The sequence below is a fragment of the Anguilla anguilla genome, chromosome 3, assembly GCF_013347855.1.
Source record: "Anguilla anguilla isolate fAngAng1 chromosome 3, fAngAng1.pri, whole genome shotgun sequence".
Taxonomy (NCBI): domain Eukaryota; kingdom Metazoa; phylum Chordata; class Actinopteri; order Anguilliformes; family Anguillidae; genus Anguilla; species Anguilla anguilla.
Genome location: NC_049203.1, coordinates 40,718,501 through 40,736,859, shown reverse-complemented (window position 1 = coordinate 40,736,859; position 18,359 = coordinate 40,718,501). Strand labels below are relative to the sequence as shown.

At 39.1% G+C, this 18,359-nt stretch overlaps 2 protein-coding genes across 5 annotated transcripts; both read right to left on the bottom strand.

Annotated features, from left to right (window-relative positions):
- Positions 1-391: 391 nt before the first annotated feature.
- gmppaa (GDP-mannose pyrophosphorylase Aa) lies at positions 392-11,979 on the bottom strand. Of its 3 annotated transcripts, none has more exons than XM_035408029.1 (14): positions 11,728-11,979; positions 11,395-11,484; positions 10,950-11,047; positions 10,552-10,655; positions 9,946-10,138; positions 9,488-9,547; positions 9,262-9,392; positions 9,106-9,120; positions 6,047-6,181; positions 5,774-5,871; positions 3,411-3,457; positions 3,233-3,325; positions 1,745-1,913; positions 392-1,592 (listed from the first exon to the last, which is right to left on the bottom strand). In XM_035408029.1, exons 2-14 carry the CDS (start codon positions 11,432-11,434, stop codon positions 1,492-1,494), a joined length of 1,284 nt encoding a protein of 427 aa, XP_035263920.1. In that variant the 5' UTR covers positions 11,435-11,484; positions 11,728-11,979; the 3' UTR covers positions 392-1,491. The 3 variants fall into 3 exon arrangements, with proteins under 3 accessions (XP_035263920.1, XP_035263918.1, XP_035263921.1); XM_035408027.1 differs by having other exon boundaries at positions 11,829-11,974; XM_035408030.1 differs by lacking the exon at positions 9,106-9,120 and having other exon boundaries at positions 11,829-11,971.
- On the bottom strand, positions 11,545-18,344 carry catip (ciliogenesis associated TTC17 interacting protein). 2 transcript variants are annotated; one of them, XM_035408036.1, is made up of 10 exons: positions 17,942-18,344; positions 17,466-17,586; positions 16,538-16,723; positions 16,334-16,389; positions 15,874-15,960; positions 14,941-15,108; positions 14,143-14,267; positions 12,790-12,866; positions 12,562-12,650; positions 11,545-12,380 (listed from the first exon to the last, which is right to left on the bottom strand). In XM_035408036.1, the coding sequence occupies exons 2-10, from the start codon at positions 17,536-17,538 to the stop codon at positions 12,174-12,176; spliced, it is 1,068 nt and encodes a 355-aa protein (XP_035263927.1). In that variant the 5' UTR covers positions 17,539-17,586; positions 17,942-18,344; the 3' UTR covers positions 11,545-12,173. The 2 variants fall into 2 exon arrangements, with proteins under 2 accessions (XP_035263927.1, XP_035263926.1); XM_035408035.1 differs by having other exon boundaries at positions 17,466-17,541; positions 17,942-18,343.
- Positions 18,345-18,359: the final 15 nt, after the last annotated feature.

Here is an 18,359-nt window from a genome sequence, read left to right as displayed (position 1 = left end):
GTCCCTCCACCAAAGATATACTGCCACGAGTTCATACAGATATACTGCTTAAAATATAGCTCAAACCCTTGCTGCTGCAACTGCAACAAAAAAGATAGCCTCCATATATATTTTCAGGCTGAATCTATTTCTTCTACTGGGCTCAGCAATTGAAGTAAAAAAAAAAGCCAAAAGTGTTCACAACAAGAATAACAAACCCGCAGAAACTGAGGAACATCCATATTTTCTGAAATCATACATTTCATAAATGTATTTTTACAGGAATATGGCAAGGACTTTCAGAGACAAAAAATTTTAATTAGAATTGTGATGTTAAATAATTTAGACTTGTATAATTTCAGTACCAAATTTCCAGTTGTTTGTAGTGCTTGATCAGATACATTTCAAGTAATTATGTATACAGTTTATGCAGCTTTATTTGTTCTGTACAAATATCTGTACAATTGTTCATGAGCCAGAGCAAATTTCTTTTTATTGCAGGGACAGTGGATTCATCTCATTTGATCTTGAAGGCTAACCACGTACTATTTAAAAAAGAAAGTAGAACCAAAATCCTTGCCATTAACTGCAATGCAATGATTTAATTATTGTAGTTGCTGCTGCTGTTGTTGTAGTGGTAGTAATGGTATCCAGTGTGGATTCAAGAAATGTACGTCATGTTGGTGATCAATGAAATGATATGCTTGTGTGCACATTTGTATACACATACACACAAATCCAAAATTTCAAAAACAATGGCACCTATCCAACATGTTGCAGACAATCATTTTATGCAACATATGTATATGTTATTGGTCAAATTTAAGTTTGAGTACATAGGCAGGCATAAACACTCAAGGTGTTGGTGTGATGTGAATCCCCTGCCCCGTTCACAGGAAAGCAGTTTGGGCTTCTCCGAAGTGATAAAAGCTACTATACAACAATCCACCATCATTATCCCTGAAAGCAGTACCATTCTTCTAAAAGAACACCTCATGAAAAATAACAGTGAATATCTAAATTACAATCTGCCTTCAAACACTCCACATCAATAACCCCACATAAACACCCAAAGCAGCTACATTGAGGGGGTATTCATTTAACTGTTTTTCAGCAGTTTCAGTAACGACTCACACTGACAGGGAGTGCTATTTACCAGTCAGTCGCAGGTTAATTGCAAAGCAATGGCATGATAACACGATGAGACAAGAGCATCACGATTTCAAATGGAATCAAATGAGTCATTTCCACTGTCATCCACAAAGTGATTCTAATGCAGTACGTCTTCATGAGATTTGAATGAAGTCAACATAGCAAAAGAATATTTCTAATCAAAATGCTGGCCTGTCTGGAATATAGGACTCCATATATACTTTCTTTAATATTCTTTTGCCCATTTACCATTTACAGAACAGATATTAAAATTAAATGCCAGGCTTTGTGAATATTCTACTGCGTCCTTCATTTTTGTCACAGTTTAAATGAATACTGTTGCAGCGTGCACAAAATGAACTACAGTATAATTTGATTCTTGAAGCTTCGGTTAAGGTCTTTATGTGGGAGGACAATGGAGTTGAGTATAATCACTTCTGATGGTATATTCACATTACAACCTGAAAAAAAAAATAGAAATGAAAACTGTGTTAAAAGGTTTAAAACATACAGCAAAAATTTAAAATATTTAAAAACTCCAAAAAGCGAACTTTAATTATTAAGGCATCACTGCCATTTGATCCAATAATGCATTTGGAGAAAATAGACTAACCCAAAATGGTTATAGAAGGGGTCAGTTTCCCTTCTCGGAACAGAGTCTCGCTGTCGATTTTGGCATACGGGTCGTTAGGGTTGGGGTCACTGGGGGTCCCTTCCACTCTTGCCCACTTGCCGATTGTACTGTCCCATCCCACAATACTGTTCAACACACAACTGTGATCCTAAAATCAAGAACAGAAATTAAAAAAATATAAGCATTGCATTTACCATTTTGGTAAGTTGATTCATTCAATTTGGTTCATGATTTCGGTATGTCCAGTCATCAAAGAAGAATAATATAACATTTTTAAACTTATCAACATGCAGGTCAATATACTGGAGTTTAGAACTCAAATAGGTAAGCTTGGAATTAAATGCTTCCTAAAGTTACACTACACGGCCAAAAGTATGTGGACACCTAAAATCAAATATCCCATCCAAAATTATGGCCATTAGTTTCACCCTTTGCTGCGATAACAACCTCCACTCTTTTGGGAAGGCTTTATACCAGATTTATAAGCATTGCTGCAGGGATTTGTTTCCATTCAGCCAGAAGAGCATTAGTGAAGTTGGGCACAAATTGGACAATTAGGCCTGGCTCGCAGTTGGCTTTCCAATTGATCCAAAAGTTGTTGGAAAGGGTTGAGGTCAGGGCTCTTATGCAGGCCAGTCAAGTTATTCTACACCGTTACTGACAAAACCTTTTCTATATGGATCTTGCGATGCACCCGGGGGCACTGTCATGCTGAAATAGGAAATTCTGCGTTGGGGAAGCGCAGAATCGTTTAGAATGTGATTGTATGCTGTAGCATTACGATATGCTTCAATGGAACTAAGGGGCCTAGCCCTAACGATGAAAAACAGCCCCAGACCAAAGGGTCTCCAGATAATTTTGGTCATATAGCGTACCAATTCTACTGTGGCTATTAAGGAGAAATGCTTTCCAACAGCAATCATATAATTGGAACCTCTTAAGCCAGGAATACACCAAGACAAACTTGGTGGCCCTAGTCATAAGTTATGTTAATTATAATGTTACTTGTGTGTTTTGAAAGTGCTGCAGCAGAGACACCAGCCTTTTGTTGTTGTCTTCCACTTCCATCCCATGCTCCTTCTCACACATCAAAACTCTACTGTACGCTGATTGGATAGATGTGCTGACTGACGGTGTCCCGATTAGTTTTTTAAAAATCTGGACGACAGGTCCAGGTGCTCTCTGCAAGGGCTGACCACAGACGACAACACACACACACCTGTACCCTGACTATACCCTGGCGCTTGGCTGATGCTGTTGTTGAATGATTGTTGGCTTGGTGTATTCCCGCGCTTTAGAATGGCTGAAATCCTTCCACTAAGTAAATTAGTTGTAATGTTGTAAATTGTGGTATTCCTCCAAAAAAGAGAAACAAATTGAATCTGGCACTGTGAAATGAATAGTGGCACTCAATTTTGAAACAGTCTCATGAGCAATATCAAGTAGTTTTGACAGAACATGACTTGCCTGTAGTGTGGCTCCATGAAGGATAATGGATTCTCTCACCCGGACCCCAGCCCCTATAGTCACCCCTGTTCCAATGGAGACGTTGGGACCTAACTGCAAAAACAATCAGGCAGTGAGACTGAGTTGTGATATTGATTCTCAGCTATAATGTTACATATCAATTACTCTAACTACTTACCACGGCAGTAGGATCAATATTGGCTGTCGGATGAATGTATACATTTCCTAGGAAGAAAACATTTTGTAACCACAACAATGTTTTTCATGTACATCATTATCAAAGACAAGGAAACATATCCATAAACACTGAATTGCCCCTTATTTTATATACAGTTAGCTCCAAAATGTTTGGGAGAAAAATTTGGCAATACTACACAAAATGAAAATTTTTTTAATAAAAGAATTCACACGTGGTTATCGTGCGGATTCTCAGCTTTTATTAAATGGTATTTTATAAATTTTAGTTTCACCATGTAGAAATTACAGCCAGTTTTATACATACTTTCCATTTCAGGGCATCATAACATTTTGGACATATTAATGTTATGCAAATAAAAGTATTCATGTTTAGTACTTTCTCGCATATCCTTTTCATGCAATGACTGCTTGAAGTCAGACCCATAAACATCAGGTGATGAGTATCTTCTCTGGTGATGCTCAGCCAGGCCTGCACTGTAACCATTTTTAGCTCCTGCTTGTTTTGGGGATTAGTTGCCTCAGGTTTTCTCTTCAGCATATGAAACAGATTGTCAATTACATTCAGATCAGGTGAATGACTTGGCCTGTCAAGAATTTTTTTGGCCTTGAAAAATGCCTTTGTTGCCTTTGCAGTATGTTCGAGTTTGTTGTCTTGTAGTAGGATGAAGCACCATCCAGAGTCTGGAATTATTTACTTGAACTTGAGCAGATAAGATGACTGTGTGCATTTCAAAATTCATTCTGCTGCTGCTATGAGCAGTTACATCATCAATGTAGTACCCGTGGCAGCCATATGGGGCGACATAGCTCAGGAGGTAAGACCGATTGTCTGGCAGTCGGAGGGTTGCCGGTTCAAACCCCGCCGTGGGCATGTCGAAGTGTCCTTGAGCAAGACACCTAACACCTAACCCCTAACTGCTCTGGTGAATGAGAGGCATCAATTGTAAAGCGCTTTGGATAAAAGCGCTATATAAATGCAGTCCATTTACCATTTACCATACAAACCCAAACCCCCACCAACATGTTTCAGAGATGGGGGGGGGGGTTACTTAGGATCTTGGGAAGATCCTTTTGGCCTCCAGACTTTGCTCTTGCCATCACCCAGATACAAGTGGATCTTGGTCATCTGTCCACAAGACCTTTTTTTCAGAACTCTGCAGGCTCTTTTAGGTACTTCTTAAACTGTAACTTGGCCATCCTGTTTTACTGGCTAACTAGCAGTTTGCATTTTGCAGCGTAGCCTCTGTTGTTCTGCTTGTGAAGTCTTCAGTGGAAATTCTTCTATAGTCATCAACTGTAGATGTCTTCCTTGCCCTACCAGGCCCTTTGCCATTATTAAGCTCACCAGCGCTCTCTTTCTTCTCAATGATGTTCCAAAAAGTTTATTTTGGTAAGCCAAGGGTTTGGTTTAGTAAGCCTCTCTGACTCTTCTCTTATTTCTCAGACTCATAACGGCTTCCTTGACTTTAATTGGCACAGCTCTGGACCTTGTGTTAACAAATGCCAATAACAGATGTCAAAGGCAATCAAAAGCCTAGAATCAAGACTAGGTACTGAACGCTCTCTTATACCTGCACTAAAGAAGAAAGTGAACACACCCGACTAATCGGAAACACCTGTGAAGTCATTTATCCCAAACATTATGATGCCCTGAAATGGGGAGGGCTATGTAGTAAAAGTGCTGCAATTTCTACATGGTGCAACCAAAACATATAAAATACCTTTTAATAAAAACTGAGAATCTGCACTTTAACAATGTGTGAATTGTTTGATTAGATAAAATCAATGTGAAGTACAGAGCCAAATCAAGAAAAAAATGTATTTGTCCCAAGCAAATTAGAGCTCACTGTACCAGCATATCCCTACAAATGGAGTAACTGACACTTATTCTATACCAGCATATACTCACAAATTGACTAATTTACACGGATTATTCCAAGCATACCCTTACAGACCCATTATTTACCCTTTATTTTTTATAGTGTGTAAGCATTATGGAGTTTAATCAGTGCCAAAAATGACTCAATGATATACTCAATGATCACTGACTGTCGATAATAACCATAAATGTCTGTGCAGTTTTAGCCTGTGATTGAAAATGAGATTATTTGGTTCCCAATGAGGAAATGTGGGTTGAAATATACAGTACGGTATACAGACATAATTACATTTTTTAAATAAATGAATACAAATCACAGCGACAAAATGGGATTTATGATGAGCATGCCTGGACTTACAATTGCAATGACTTTAGACATTGACTTAACTCTGGCATAGCCTGTCACACTGGATTATTACTGCTTGTTTTACACACCAGCCTCGCTTTATGCACTAAATAATTACCACTTATTTTTGGCCCTCCTTCTTCATTTGTGGCCAGTCTTTCTGGATGAGTCTTGTGGTACTGGTTTAGGTACAAGCGACTGGCATATATGGCTGATCTGTTAAAACATTCAAAAAGACAGTTACTTGAAACCCAAGATTAACAGGGTTAAGTCTTTCATTGAGTTGAAGACATGTGCCTGTGTAGAGAAGACTAGCGATCAGCCAGGAGAGAAAAATGGAGGATGAGGGAGAGTGAAGGAGGAGGGAAGAACGAGGGAGATATCTACTCACCCGGCCGACTTGATCTGGCTCCAGAAGCGATGGGTTTTGTAGACGTAGAGCTTGCCTTGTCCTGCCAACGCTGTGAAGATGTCCTGCTCTAGCCGGATCACCTCCGCCCGCTGCCAGCCATTGGTCTGCTCCTCTCTGTGTGCAGAGGAGAGTGATGTCAGCACTCCAGTCAGTCCGAAAACACATCGAGCCCAAGCTTTTGAAAACAAGACCAGCTCCCATGAACAATGTGCATATTGTGAAGATTCCCCATGGTGGAATTTAAGCAGGGATTCCCAAACACTGACTGGGAGCCTTCTAATAATTCCACATTTGGGCGGGTGCCAAGCCCCTCCACCGTCGTGTACGTGAACTTCTGGTCACATCTACTGACTGGGCTCTTCAGTGATGGAATTTGCCCTACGCATCTTGTTGTAAACTGAAGACCCAGCTCTTCAGACTTCAGCATGACTCCTCTGTCCCTCTTCAGCTAGATCTTAATTCTAGAATTTCCTTTTGGGATAGTAACATCGTAGGTATAGCCGTGTAAAGATAGGTTGGCTGTGTAGTGGTAATTACTTTTGTCTAAAACACCAAATGTTGCACTGTTTTGCTAATTTTACAGTTCTTGATTATAAATGGGCCTTCTTCACTTTTGAAAGGTGTTCTGTATAAGCGTCTACTGTGAATGTAATGTAATAGAGAATTAATTAATTTGCCAAGATTAAGTCTAAACTACACTACTTTTTAAATAATGTAGATACGTGTTTAAAACTGTGGAAGCTTAACTGATCACGAGATTGACCCGAACTAAGACTAGAATACACAAGGAAGCCCCAAAATCCTGTTGGGGAAGCCCTGCTTTAAGCCAAAGGTGAACCCCGAGGTTTAGTGATGGAATGTGCATTTGCTTATACAGCGTGCTTGCCAGTTGATTATTGTAAATCAGTTTGTAAACTGAACAACTGTGACTGTGAAGCCTCTTGCCTCCAGCCAACCCTTCATCACCAATAAACCAAGGCCATTATTCTTATCACAGCTTTAGATGTATGCCTCAGCAGTTCACACTGAGCTGTCAACAAGATGCTCTACTCCCACTAAGCCTATTTCCACTAGACTATCAGCACAGGGACTCAGAATGCCACCATCTTCCCTAAACAAGAATGGCTGCTTACATTACACGACAAACCCAAGGTGAACATATAGAAGCCTACTGTAATGACAATGAGATTAAGCAAAGCAATTGCCAGTTATCCAAGCTGATTTTAGGAAATTGTGAGGATAAAACATATTTTCTTTGCAAAGGTATGTAATGTGTTGTTCAGACACACAGCTAGCCATTTCGCCAGAAAAACATGCTATGGTATTTGACTTGCTACGTAGCTTGTCACCAAGCCAATGCTCCTGTTATCCCTATAAAAAGGAAATTACAGTTTTTAATATGCAACAATGACATACTCACAGTTGTTCACTAAGGTGTCAGCTAAGCAAGTAAGATTTATGAATTGCATTTTAGCTTAGGACTTAGACAACTAGTTAGTAGGGGGTATATGACATGTTTTTGGTTTTTTTTTTTTTTAACTAAAGCTTACATTCAAGTTTGTGAACTACATTTATTTAAAAACTATTTATCTATTCATCAATATCAGTCCACATAGTCAGATAAAAACACTCCCTTTGCCTTAGTATCCCTTAACTGAATCAACGAGTCTTTAGTCGTATGTTACTTCGGTGGTAAATTGTAACTAGCTTCTCACCGTTTACTAGCTAGCTGGTTCAAATTTGCCAACTCACAAAAATGGTAAAATGGTAAGGACTGAACTTTTGCTCAGGACCGTGAGCTAGCCCAGCCTAACCCCTGAAAAATTAGATTCCTGATCCAACTGCAAGATCTCACACTGACCTATCTGTATGATGCTCCACCCACACCAAGCTGCCTGCAAGATGCTCCACCCACACCAAGCTGTCTGCAAGATGCTCCACCCACACTGGTATATGCAAGATGTTCTGCCAACTTTGAGTCATCTGCAAGATGTTCTGCCAACACCATGTTATCTGCAAGATGCTCCACCCACACCAAGCCATCTGTGAAATGCTCCACCCACACCAAGCTATATGCAATATTTTACAGCCAGATTCAGACAAAAATAACACCTGTGATTCTACTTTTTTCACTTGTACATAGAAAAGGAATGTGTGGAAAATGAAAAGAGGGAAGCACTTAAAATTTCTGAGAAAATGTTAATTTTGGAGAGAAGGGCATATAGAATGATTAGGTTCAGGAGAGGTTTTTTTGAGGGCAAACTGAACACTTATGGACTGTATCTATGAGGGGCAAGTAGCAAAAACAGATTGAATTTATGTTGTATAATTAACTAGCATGCCAATAATCTAAATAAACTAATGTAACATTTCCTCTTAACCGGCTCATGCTGTAGCATTCTATTTTTTATTGTCAAATTAGAGAATGTTACACTTTCAATGTTAGCAATGACAGTAGTCATCCCAACATCCCTATATTATCTTGACAGAACCGCTTACTACATGATAAAATTTTGCTTTACACTATCATCAGAGACCATGTGCCTGTATGTAAAAATGTCCCAGATCTCTCATACACAACCTACAGTGATGAATAAATCTGGATACAAATGCACATTCAATCAGATTTTCCTGTTTAGTCCAATATCATTTGTGGAACATGCATTTAATCAAACTACCTAGATAGATACAAATTACATGACTGATTTTTTCCAGTCTAGACATGTCCTTCAGCTTTGGGAAAATGTGTGTAGACTAGTCTTTAACCAGTCTGACACCCCTGCCTTAAATTATTTTTGGCAATAGTGTGAGAAAATTGCCAATCACAGAAACTAATCACATGAACAAACAAACAGCAGCTTGGAAAAAGGAAGTCAGACTGTAATCTCTCCCAAAAGCTGCATATTTGTGCCCACGATCCATGCTTTAAAAAAAAGTGTCACTATTTAAAGACACAGACAACAAGCTACAGGGCCTATGTGCAGGGCAGTGTGGGTTCATATCTACCCACAGCATGGAACCTTTGCGTGCAGACTTACCCCTCGTAGGGATATCTGGTGATGGGGAACAGGAAACAGAATGATGGCAGGAAAGGGGGAGGAAAAAAAGAGAAATGAATAGAACTGAGGGGCAGGATATGGTCAAAAAAGATGTATTCCCACACAAAGACTCCCAGCAGGACTCCTCCCACTCACAGGAGCATGTCTTGCTGATTCTTCTGGAACACCATCCCGATGTGCTGGAAGATTTCTGGTGTGAACAGGTAAATCCCACAGTTGATTATATCACTGACGAACGTGCTAGGCTTTTCCACGTAATGCAGTACCTGAATAACACAAAATACATATTTAATTTCATATTTCTGAGTGATTTCTCTGTGACAGTCTAAGGCATGAGGATGCAAACACAGATTTATGGTACCTCATTTGTTTGCTGGTTTTCCACAATGCAGCCGTAGTTCATGGACTGCTTTCTGTTAGCCTACATATTGAGATAAATGTCATTTGCAAGGCAAAGTAAACCACAGTGGTACACAGATAGCCTTAATTCAGGGGCAGCAAATCATTTCAGAAAAACCTCACAATTCCAAAATTTTAAAGTACAGCAGAGGTCTCAGTCAGATGATTTGCTGACGTCTTAGCAGCAGTACTAATAAGCCCCACCCCTAGATGTACAGCCAAATCACTGGTTACAGCACTGAATAGCCACACCCCAGCTTGGTCTGACCCTGACCTTGCACCTGACCCTTAACAGTGCTGTGTCTGGCCCCAACTAGTCACCCCTAAGCTGCACCTGGCTCTGACTGGTCACCTCTCAGCTGCAACTGGCCCTGCTGGGTCACCTCTCATATCCTCAGACCCCTGTGAACATCTCCTCACCGTTGTCCCAAGGATGACAAAGCTATGTGTGTCACCATGTTCTTTCTGGAAGTCCAGCATGTCTGGCAGAGGAAACTCTGAGCAAACATCTGCATTCATGACGAAGAAGGCCTCTGGGCCTCCGGACAGGATCTGGTCTCTAAAATGGTAAATGCCCCCTCCCGTGCTCAGAGCTGCATACTCCTGAAGGTACCTACAAAACCAGTCAGGATGCAGTCCATTATGGGAGATACCATTTTCCTGTAAGCTGCACTGCTCACATATTAGATCCTACACATTATCTGTAAAGCAGCTATCTGGGTCTTATTTCAGTCATTCAGAATATGTACAAGAAAAAAGGAAATCCATGCAATCTTATCGTTCAATACTTGAAACAAAATTAAAAGCTTAAGTAAAGGTAGGCTAACCGTTCGATCATTTCCTGACACCCTAAGATGTGTCAAATGGACTACATAACAGCACAAAAAGCACAAAAGCTATGTCGACAAAATTATTAACACTCACAATCCTCCAGTCACTGTATTGAGCTCCATTAGACAATTACACACAAAATAATTCACAATAAACAGAAGAATATAATTTAATAATAACCAGTTAAAGATATACCTTATGGAGATTTTAAATTCCTGTTGTGCACAAGACAAGAATCTGGTGAGTTCTTCATTTGGCTGGTAAAACCCAATGAGCAGAATTTCTTTCATATTAGGAACCTGAAGATAAAATAATTTACAGAATGAAATACTTTGCCATTTTGTGCTTACCCTGTGATATTGAACAAATGTGATGTGTAAGTTCATAAAACAATTAACTTAGGTAAGGAGGACATTCATAAGTTTCATCAACCTGTAAATTTTAAAAAAATCCCTCGCAAATTAAAATAATCATGTCACTTTCAACCGTAGACCAGATCGTAATTGTTTTCAAATGTCCATTTTAGTGTGACCGTAAATCTACCTTATGTAGTTTTTTTTTTTTTTTAAACCACATATTATAAATGAACTCACCTTTGCACATGCTTCAATGTGATGTTGAAGCATCGGTACTCCTGCCACTGGGAACAGCGGCTTCGGCACCTCGAAAGACAGCGGTCGAAACCGTGTGCCTACAGGTAAGGAACTATCATCAGTTCAACACATTCGCTAGGTATCGCCATCAGTTAGTTCGCTGGCAACATGTCAAAGGCCGAATATTATTACAAGCAATTACAATAATCCAAATAAATGTACGAATTACTGAATGGACGAAATTATAGCAGTAGTCTCAGAATGATATTTAGGTGGATTAATACCCAACTGCCAATAGCTGAAACTAGCAGCCACCATTAGCATTCCCACAATATGAGCAGCGCCACGTCATCATAACAGTCCGCCGGTGTACAGCATTTACCAGATCAGGACGGGGGGAAACTTTTACTTCATCGGGTGATATACTCGTGTTTATGCATTTTACCTTTTTGTGGGCCTCCGATGAGAATCACAGTTTTCAACATTGTTTAAACTGGTCCGTGGCAGGTTATGCACTGAAGGTCTTTCGTGTAACCTATTGCAGATATACTGAGATTAATAGCTACACAGTAAGACGTAAGGAAACAGCAAGACATAATTTGCAACATACTTTATTGTTGATTACAACAACATAGCTTTGAATAACACTGCTTAGTGATTAAGTAACGTTGCTAGTGTGAACACAATGTTCCGTAGCAAGCGATAAACTCCGTTGACTGCAGTTCAATTCAATCTGTTCTCAACGTTCCACTTCTGCTTGCTAGCTAAATACACTTACCAAACGCTCTCCTGTTTAAGCAATTTACCGAAACATACTGTTTACTTCAAGCGTTTCTTTCAGAGACATACATTTAATAACAACGTAAATTACAAGATTACCTCGCCGCTGTCTTCCCGTTTATGTCGTATCCGAAATGACAACACGAGCAACAAAGTATTATGGGAAATTGAGTTTTAACGGGACATACAGTGGCCCATACGTATCTCACATCACACATCGTCAAACTTAACTAACGTAAAATTATGTTTCCGATCAAGGACAAGGACAAGGACAAGGACAAAGTCGTACGTTATCTCCATTCTATCTGTTTTTAATTTATGAAATATAACTGCAAGAAAGAACACAAAAACAACTGCAAACCTTAAAGTCAAACCTTTACTTTCTCCTCCAGAGCACAGAGAATTGAATTTTGCATGTGAGTTATAGTATAGAATTAGAATTTCCTAGTTTTCAGACACGTTAATCAAACTGGAGGACTTTAATCTGCTTCCTGGATTACTCTGCGAGGCAAACGGAGCAAAATATTCTGCGGCGAAGGAAAATACATCGTCAGGTTTCCTGAGCAGCAGGAACTGGAGGAAATCGGCCATCAGGGCTTTCAGCTCTGGGTGTTGTCTGACATATGAGGCATGATCAGCTTTCAGTGCCTCCTAAATCATAAAAGAAAAGACATTATAAGTGGCCACAGATTGTGGCTATCTCAAAGACACAATTTAATTAATTTAACCCTTTAGCTGTCATTCAAAGAAAACATACTGCACTTGTACTGTAAACACTTAAGATTACATTAAACAAAAAGAAATAGTTTTATCAATGTGACACTTATTTTACCTTTCTGTCCAGAAATGTAGAGCACAGCTGCATGTCCTCTTCCCACACTAGAGGTTTCTTCTCAAAGACAGCTTTCCTACCTTTGTCATCTAAAAATGGTTTAATATTTGTTTGCAAGGCGTTTAGACAATGGAGGATAAAGCTACCTAGTACTCGCTGAGGTTATATAATAAAAACATGTGAATGCATGAAGTTAACCAATCCAATGGAAATTCAATAGAAACATACCTCCCCCCATCTGAACAGGCAGCTGAATGAGTCTCATTGTCACCGGAGATCCAACTTGTACTCGGCTTGCAAGATGTCTAGAAGAAATTTTACACTTAAATATTGTCTTTAACGATTATTCAGAATAACTTTGTATTTATTTGCAGTGACTCTTCCATCTCAGGGGACAAGTAGACTGAAATCTGCCAGGAAAATGCCCCCCACAACATAACACAGCCATCGGACCTCCTCCCTGTAGGGATCATGCATTTAGGCCTGTACCATTCATTTGGTGTATGGCACACATGCACCCACCCACTTGTTGAGAATATGGTGATGGATGACTCATCTGACCATTTTACTTTTTACCACATCTCTGTAGACCAGTGCCAATAGTTTTTGCACCACTGAACTCTCAAATGTGCATTTGTCTTTGTAATAAGGAGTTTATACACTGCCACCCTATTATCATATCCCTCTCTATATAGTTCTCAGTCATCTGAGTCAGGATAGCTCTTCTGATTTTGCTTACATATTGCACTAAAGCACGAGCATGACGACCATCAATTGTGCGCTTTTGACCACAATTTCCAACCCTATTTACAGATTCCATTTCCATAGATCTAAATGTAAATGTCACTTAAGTCACTGTGTGACCAAAGCTCCTGCCATTCGTGCCCAATAATGAACCCTCTTTAAAAGTCACTTAGATATTGTCCTCATGCCATCTTGATCCAAAAACGAGGTCAACTGGGCCTGCTCAGCATATACATGCCACAGGGCATTATAGGATGTTAATTGCTCAATTGTATCATGCAGCACAACTGTATGGAAGCATCTACATCTGTTATGTTTCTCCACTCATTTATTCAGGGTTTTCCTTTAATGTCACATATATATATATATATATATATATATGTATACACATACACAGTGACAATTATTTAATTTGAACTCTGTACCAAATTGTCTGATCTGATTGATTGTCAGAGAGCAGTAACACTGAGCAAGACTTCCAGTGAGGTTGTTCCGACTCCTGACAGAGCAATAATAAAAAGGTCTAACAAAGTATTTTGAATTTGAATATAATAAAAGCTTATGAGACGTATGCCACATACACAGGTATGAAACATATTATGGTCATTCTTCAAATAAAATAAACAAGCCAGACTACTCTGGCAGATACAGTACGTAGAACAATAAATATTGTATTGCTTCTGTTGTATTTCAGTGTAAGTGGTCTTGATTTAAACTAGTTTTAAATCCTGACTTTTGTAGTTTGATTGACTTCCTCGAAGTATGCATGTTCTTTTAATATGTGGTTTCCATTTTGAGACATTGTGAGATTTAAGATAAACACATTACCCTGCTTACCCATCTGAGAGGAAATAGCAGTGCCATGCTGCAGGAACATCCTCGATGGAATCCACGGTCATCTCGATCCCAAAAACCTCGACACACTTCTGTCCCACCATCTGCTGTTTTTGTCCCAGTCCCTTCTGGTAACGCACACAAGTCATTTAATAAAACTTCTAGCACTTCTAGCTAACAAGGTGTGAATCCTGATAACAGCAGGTCAGAATCCTGTACAGGTTGCTATTGTACCCATGAACAAGCTAGTTATCTTAAGGAAATATGTAGCGATATAAATGGAAAATATGTCTACAATTATTGTGAAACTCATTTTAAAATTACATTTAACCAGTTTGGGTTAAAATCATCTAGGGTTCCTCATGTTACCACAGTTATTAGTTCCTCCCAACTAAGTGCCAAGTGCCCACAGTCTACCAGTGACCATCAATATGCAAGGCCTCTCCTTACATCAACAGTGTCCAGTAGTACTGTGTGGCCTATAACATATAAAACTGTCACTTCCTGACAAACAGCTGCAAACGAGGAGTGCATACACTTGAACTGAGGTGCTACTTCTACACAGTGCAGGCGGTGTAGCTGTAAATCAAGAGGCAGAATTTATGAATTGGGAGGCAAAAAAATAGTCCTGGCACAAGTGCATCTGATAACCATGTGACATGTAGCATATCAACAGCACTGAGAAACAAAAAGATCTGGTGTAGGAATTCATTCCCCCTATAAAAAATATAAGTATTTCTCTGTGGTTTATTCAAATATTTCCCCAATTTCTGGGGCTCATATGAAGGGAGCAGCACTCACATAACTAGAGACTGTGATCCTAGTCTCTGTGTCCAGCGTGAGGAACACCATGTTCTCTGGAATCCTCTTCCGCTGGGCAAGAACTCGCTGGATTAGAAGATTGGAGGCCTCCGACACAAAGCCCTCAAGAGAACCTAATGGAAATGTGAAGGTTTGTCTTTTCACATCCTAAAAATTAAAAGACAAAAAAAAGGATCACTCTTTTAAAAAAAGTTTTATGGCCCATTTCTACTTTTATAATAACTGGTAATACTAGATCTGACTTTAAGCCTGTCGTACTGTGGCAACATTGCCTGTCAATCCAAGAGAGCAGACAAGCAAGTGCATCCTCCATGGTGTGTGTGGCCTGCCGCTGCTTCTTTTCACGCTGAAACCCACCAGGTGAACCGCCCAGCTATTGTGCCAGATGACTGCACTTCACGTGCAGCCGACGTACGCACCTGACTGGCAAAGGAGTCCAAAAGAAACAAGGCCACCCTGCTGACTAACCGAGCCCACCTAGTCAACCCTGAGGCAACCCAAACATCCTGCATGGCCCCAGGCTACAATTGGCGTGTTCAGGATATCATCCTGGAATTTGAAGCATGCCACTGCATAGAGTATTATTGTTTTAAGTGGATGTGCCACTTCAGAGGCAAGAAAGTCAAAGGCTTGAAAGAATGTTTGAAAGGGAATAGTGCTACTACTGCATTCACAGTACATAATCTCAAGTGATCATACAAATGAATGTTTCATTCACTGTGCAGAGAAACTTAAATTCCATAAGTTAAATAGCAATACCTTAAGAATTTATGACAACCTTATTTTCAGATTATCAACTACTGGCACACGTGTAAACAGCTTCCCACTTAAGAATAATGCTATTTTCAATGTTTGTCTTCAAAATGCTGAATATATGAGAACTGCAGGAGTGAAAAAAAAACCTCCACTAACCTCTCTTTGAGTCACAACTTTATTCAAGTGCAGCTGATCACCACGTCTGACCATATGAGATTTTCTGTCCAAAATATGGTCTTGAAGCTGAAATGACAATATACAGACATCACACATGCCATATATAACATGTATTTAAATTTTGAGGACACACAATTTAATTATGACTTGGTTATGTATTGATTATATATGATTGGCATAAATATCTAGTTAGAACTGGTATGCAAGCTAGGATTTGTCCAATAATCATAATGTAATTATACTAAAACCAAGAAGAGTGTGCTTAATTAATACGCCACTAGGTGGTAGTACAAAGCTTATCACAAAGAGCCTCCATTCACAGCTCATTAGAACAGTAATACACCATTATCAAGCTGTCTTGAATTGACTGAGAAACTGTTAAACGATTGGTGAGCTATTCCAAGAATGGAAAACTAGCACAGAATAGTAGGGGAAGTACCGTGACATATTCATGATGGCTCTGTTCTAAGGTCTCAAGTTTTGTGGATACATAAGCTGTTGATGAATGAAAAAAAAGTCACAAAACACAAAACATCTTGCCATTACTTGACAAAATTTTACAATTATGACAAAAAATGCCACTGTTTCCTGAGTACCAGTTAAAATATTAATACTCATATTTAAACTACTTCATTGTATCTACCGGTGACTGAGGTTCCACAAGGTATGTTATCAATGGAGCCATGGCTGTTTGCATGCACATGGTAGCATGGCTGATTGTCATAGGTTGCATTTTGGACAGTGATAGTGAACTCCCCCAGCTCTCTCCCAGTGTCTGAGACAGTCACTAAAGTGTCAGCAAACAGGCACTGCTGGAGTTCTTTCAAATCTGCAAAAGAATAATTTGCAATTGTAAGTATAATGAAAACAATTTTTTGTACTTTATTTGTATTATTCTTTTTGGTTTTAATCAATACATTATGTAAAACCAGTATAAACGAGGCAACAGTAACACTGAACAAGCATCCTGTTGTGATACAGATCATGAATTATTCATGAAATACACACATAGGTAGCACGGCAGATAAGACTCCTCAACATTTGCATTCATTTGAATGTTATGTAGTAGGCGACATGAAGCTCATGCAATAAACAAACAGAATTGCCATTTTATTTATATGTATTATGTAAAAATTACATTGAAACATCTATGAATAATCAGTACAGACTGCAGGGCTTCGAGCAAAGGCAAAAAATTTTGAGTTCAACATCAATGCTGTATTTTAGATATAGCATGTTCGGGCCTTATACTAAAATAAAATAAAATAAAAAACTGGTCCTTACTCACTGAATCACGCCTGCTGTACGACTTTAAAACGGTACCCTATAGAGTACGCCCAGTGAATGTTCAAGTTTTTTTTTAACTATCAACACCAGATGGTCATGCACTCGCCATTAGATAAGGTTGTTTAATTGTCTACTTCCAAAATCTATTAGCAGCGTCGCAAAACCACATTTTAACGCTGTTAAAATCAGGACAATGTGGGCTTTCGCATAGGCTAGCTACTACATCAAGTCCACCGTGCGATTTCAATTTTATTTTCCAGTTGCTATTTTCGGAAAGCACTTACCAATGCTGGCCAGAAATTCTAACGCCTGTCTGGAAGCTTTCAGTCCTTCAGTGTCCAGAGCAGTTTTTTCCATACCCTGCAGTTCAGTTCAAACATTATGCTAGGTAAAATATTTGACACGCTAAAAAAAAAAGATCAGTAGGTTACCGATTTGACAGTGTAGACTTTCGTTTTGTGTAAGTTATCCATCATGTACAATTTATTAAATTTCATAATAAATAATAATAATAATAATAATTATTATTATTATTATTAAGATGATCAGGCAGATTCTTAGAAAGCATTGTGCGAATATAACTGAACACCTACGGTAAAGCGAATCGCCTTCCTACTGTTTCACTGAACTTGCTACCATTTCTTGCTCACCATATTAGCACTAGCTTACTCTGCAATAAGTGATCTATTACGTATATTGAATTTAAAAAGAAGGAACAACCAAATAATTTAAATTCAAAATTCTGAGAGCTAAGGCTTACCGTGCAGGAGACGTAAGACGATTGCAGACAGCAAGCAATATAGCCAGAGACTGTAAAAAATATATAGCCTACTTGACAGAAGGATCAAAGCTGTTCAGCAGATAGAGGAGTTTCCCCGGCAACTACCCTAAACAAGTGGATATAGGCCTACCGTAAACTACGCATATACACGCACTCGTGTTTCAAAGGGAGAGCGAACCCTTGCATTTTCAGGAAGTAATTTACTTGCGGCCCAAAAGTTAATGTAATAAGGTTTAGGCAAAGTGAACAGACTATGTTATTTAAATTTTCCACCAAAGCAATTTTTTTCAGCACAGGACACAGTTCTGGCCAATTCTTTTTTGCAGCCAGCACCAGAGGATACATCTCCAAGGAATTGAGATCCCACAATTCTGAACTGACTTTGTAGTATATGCAT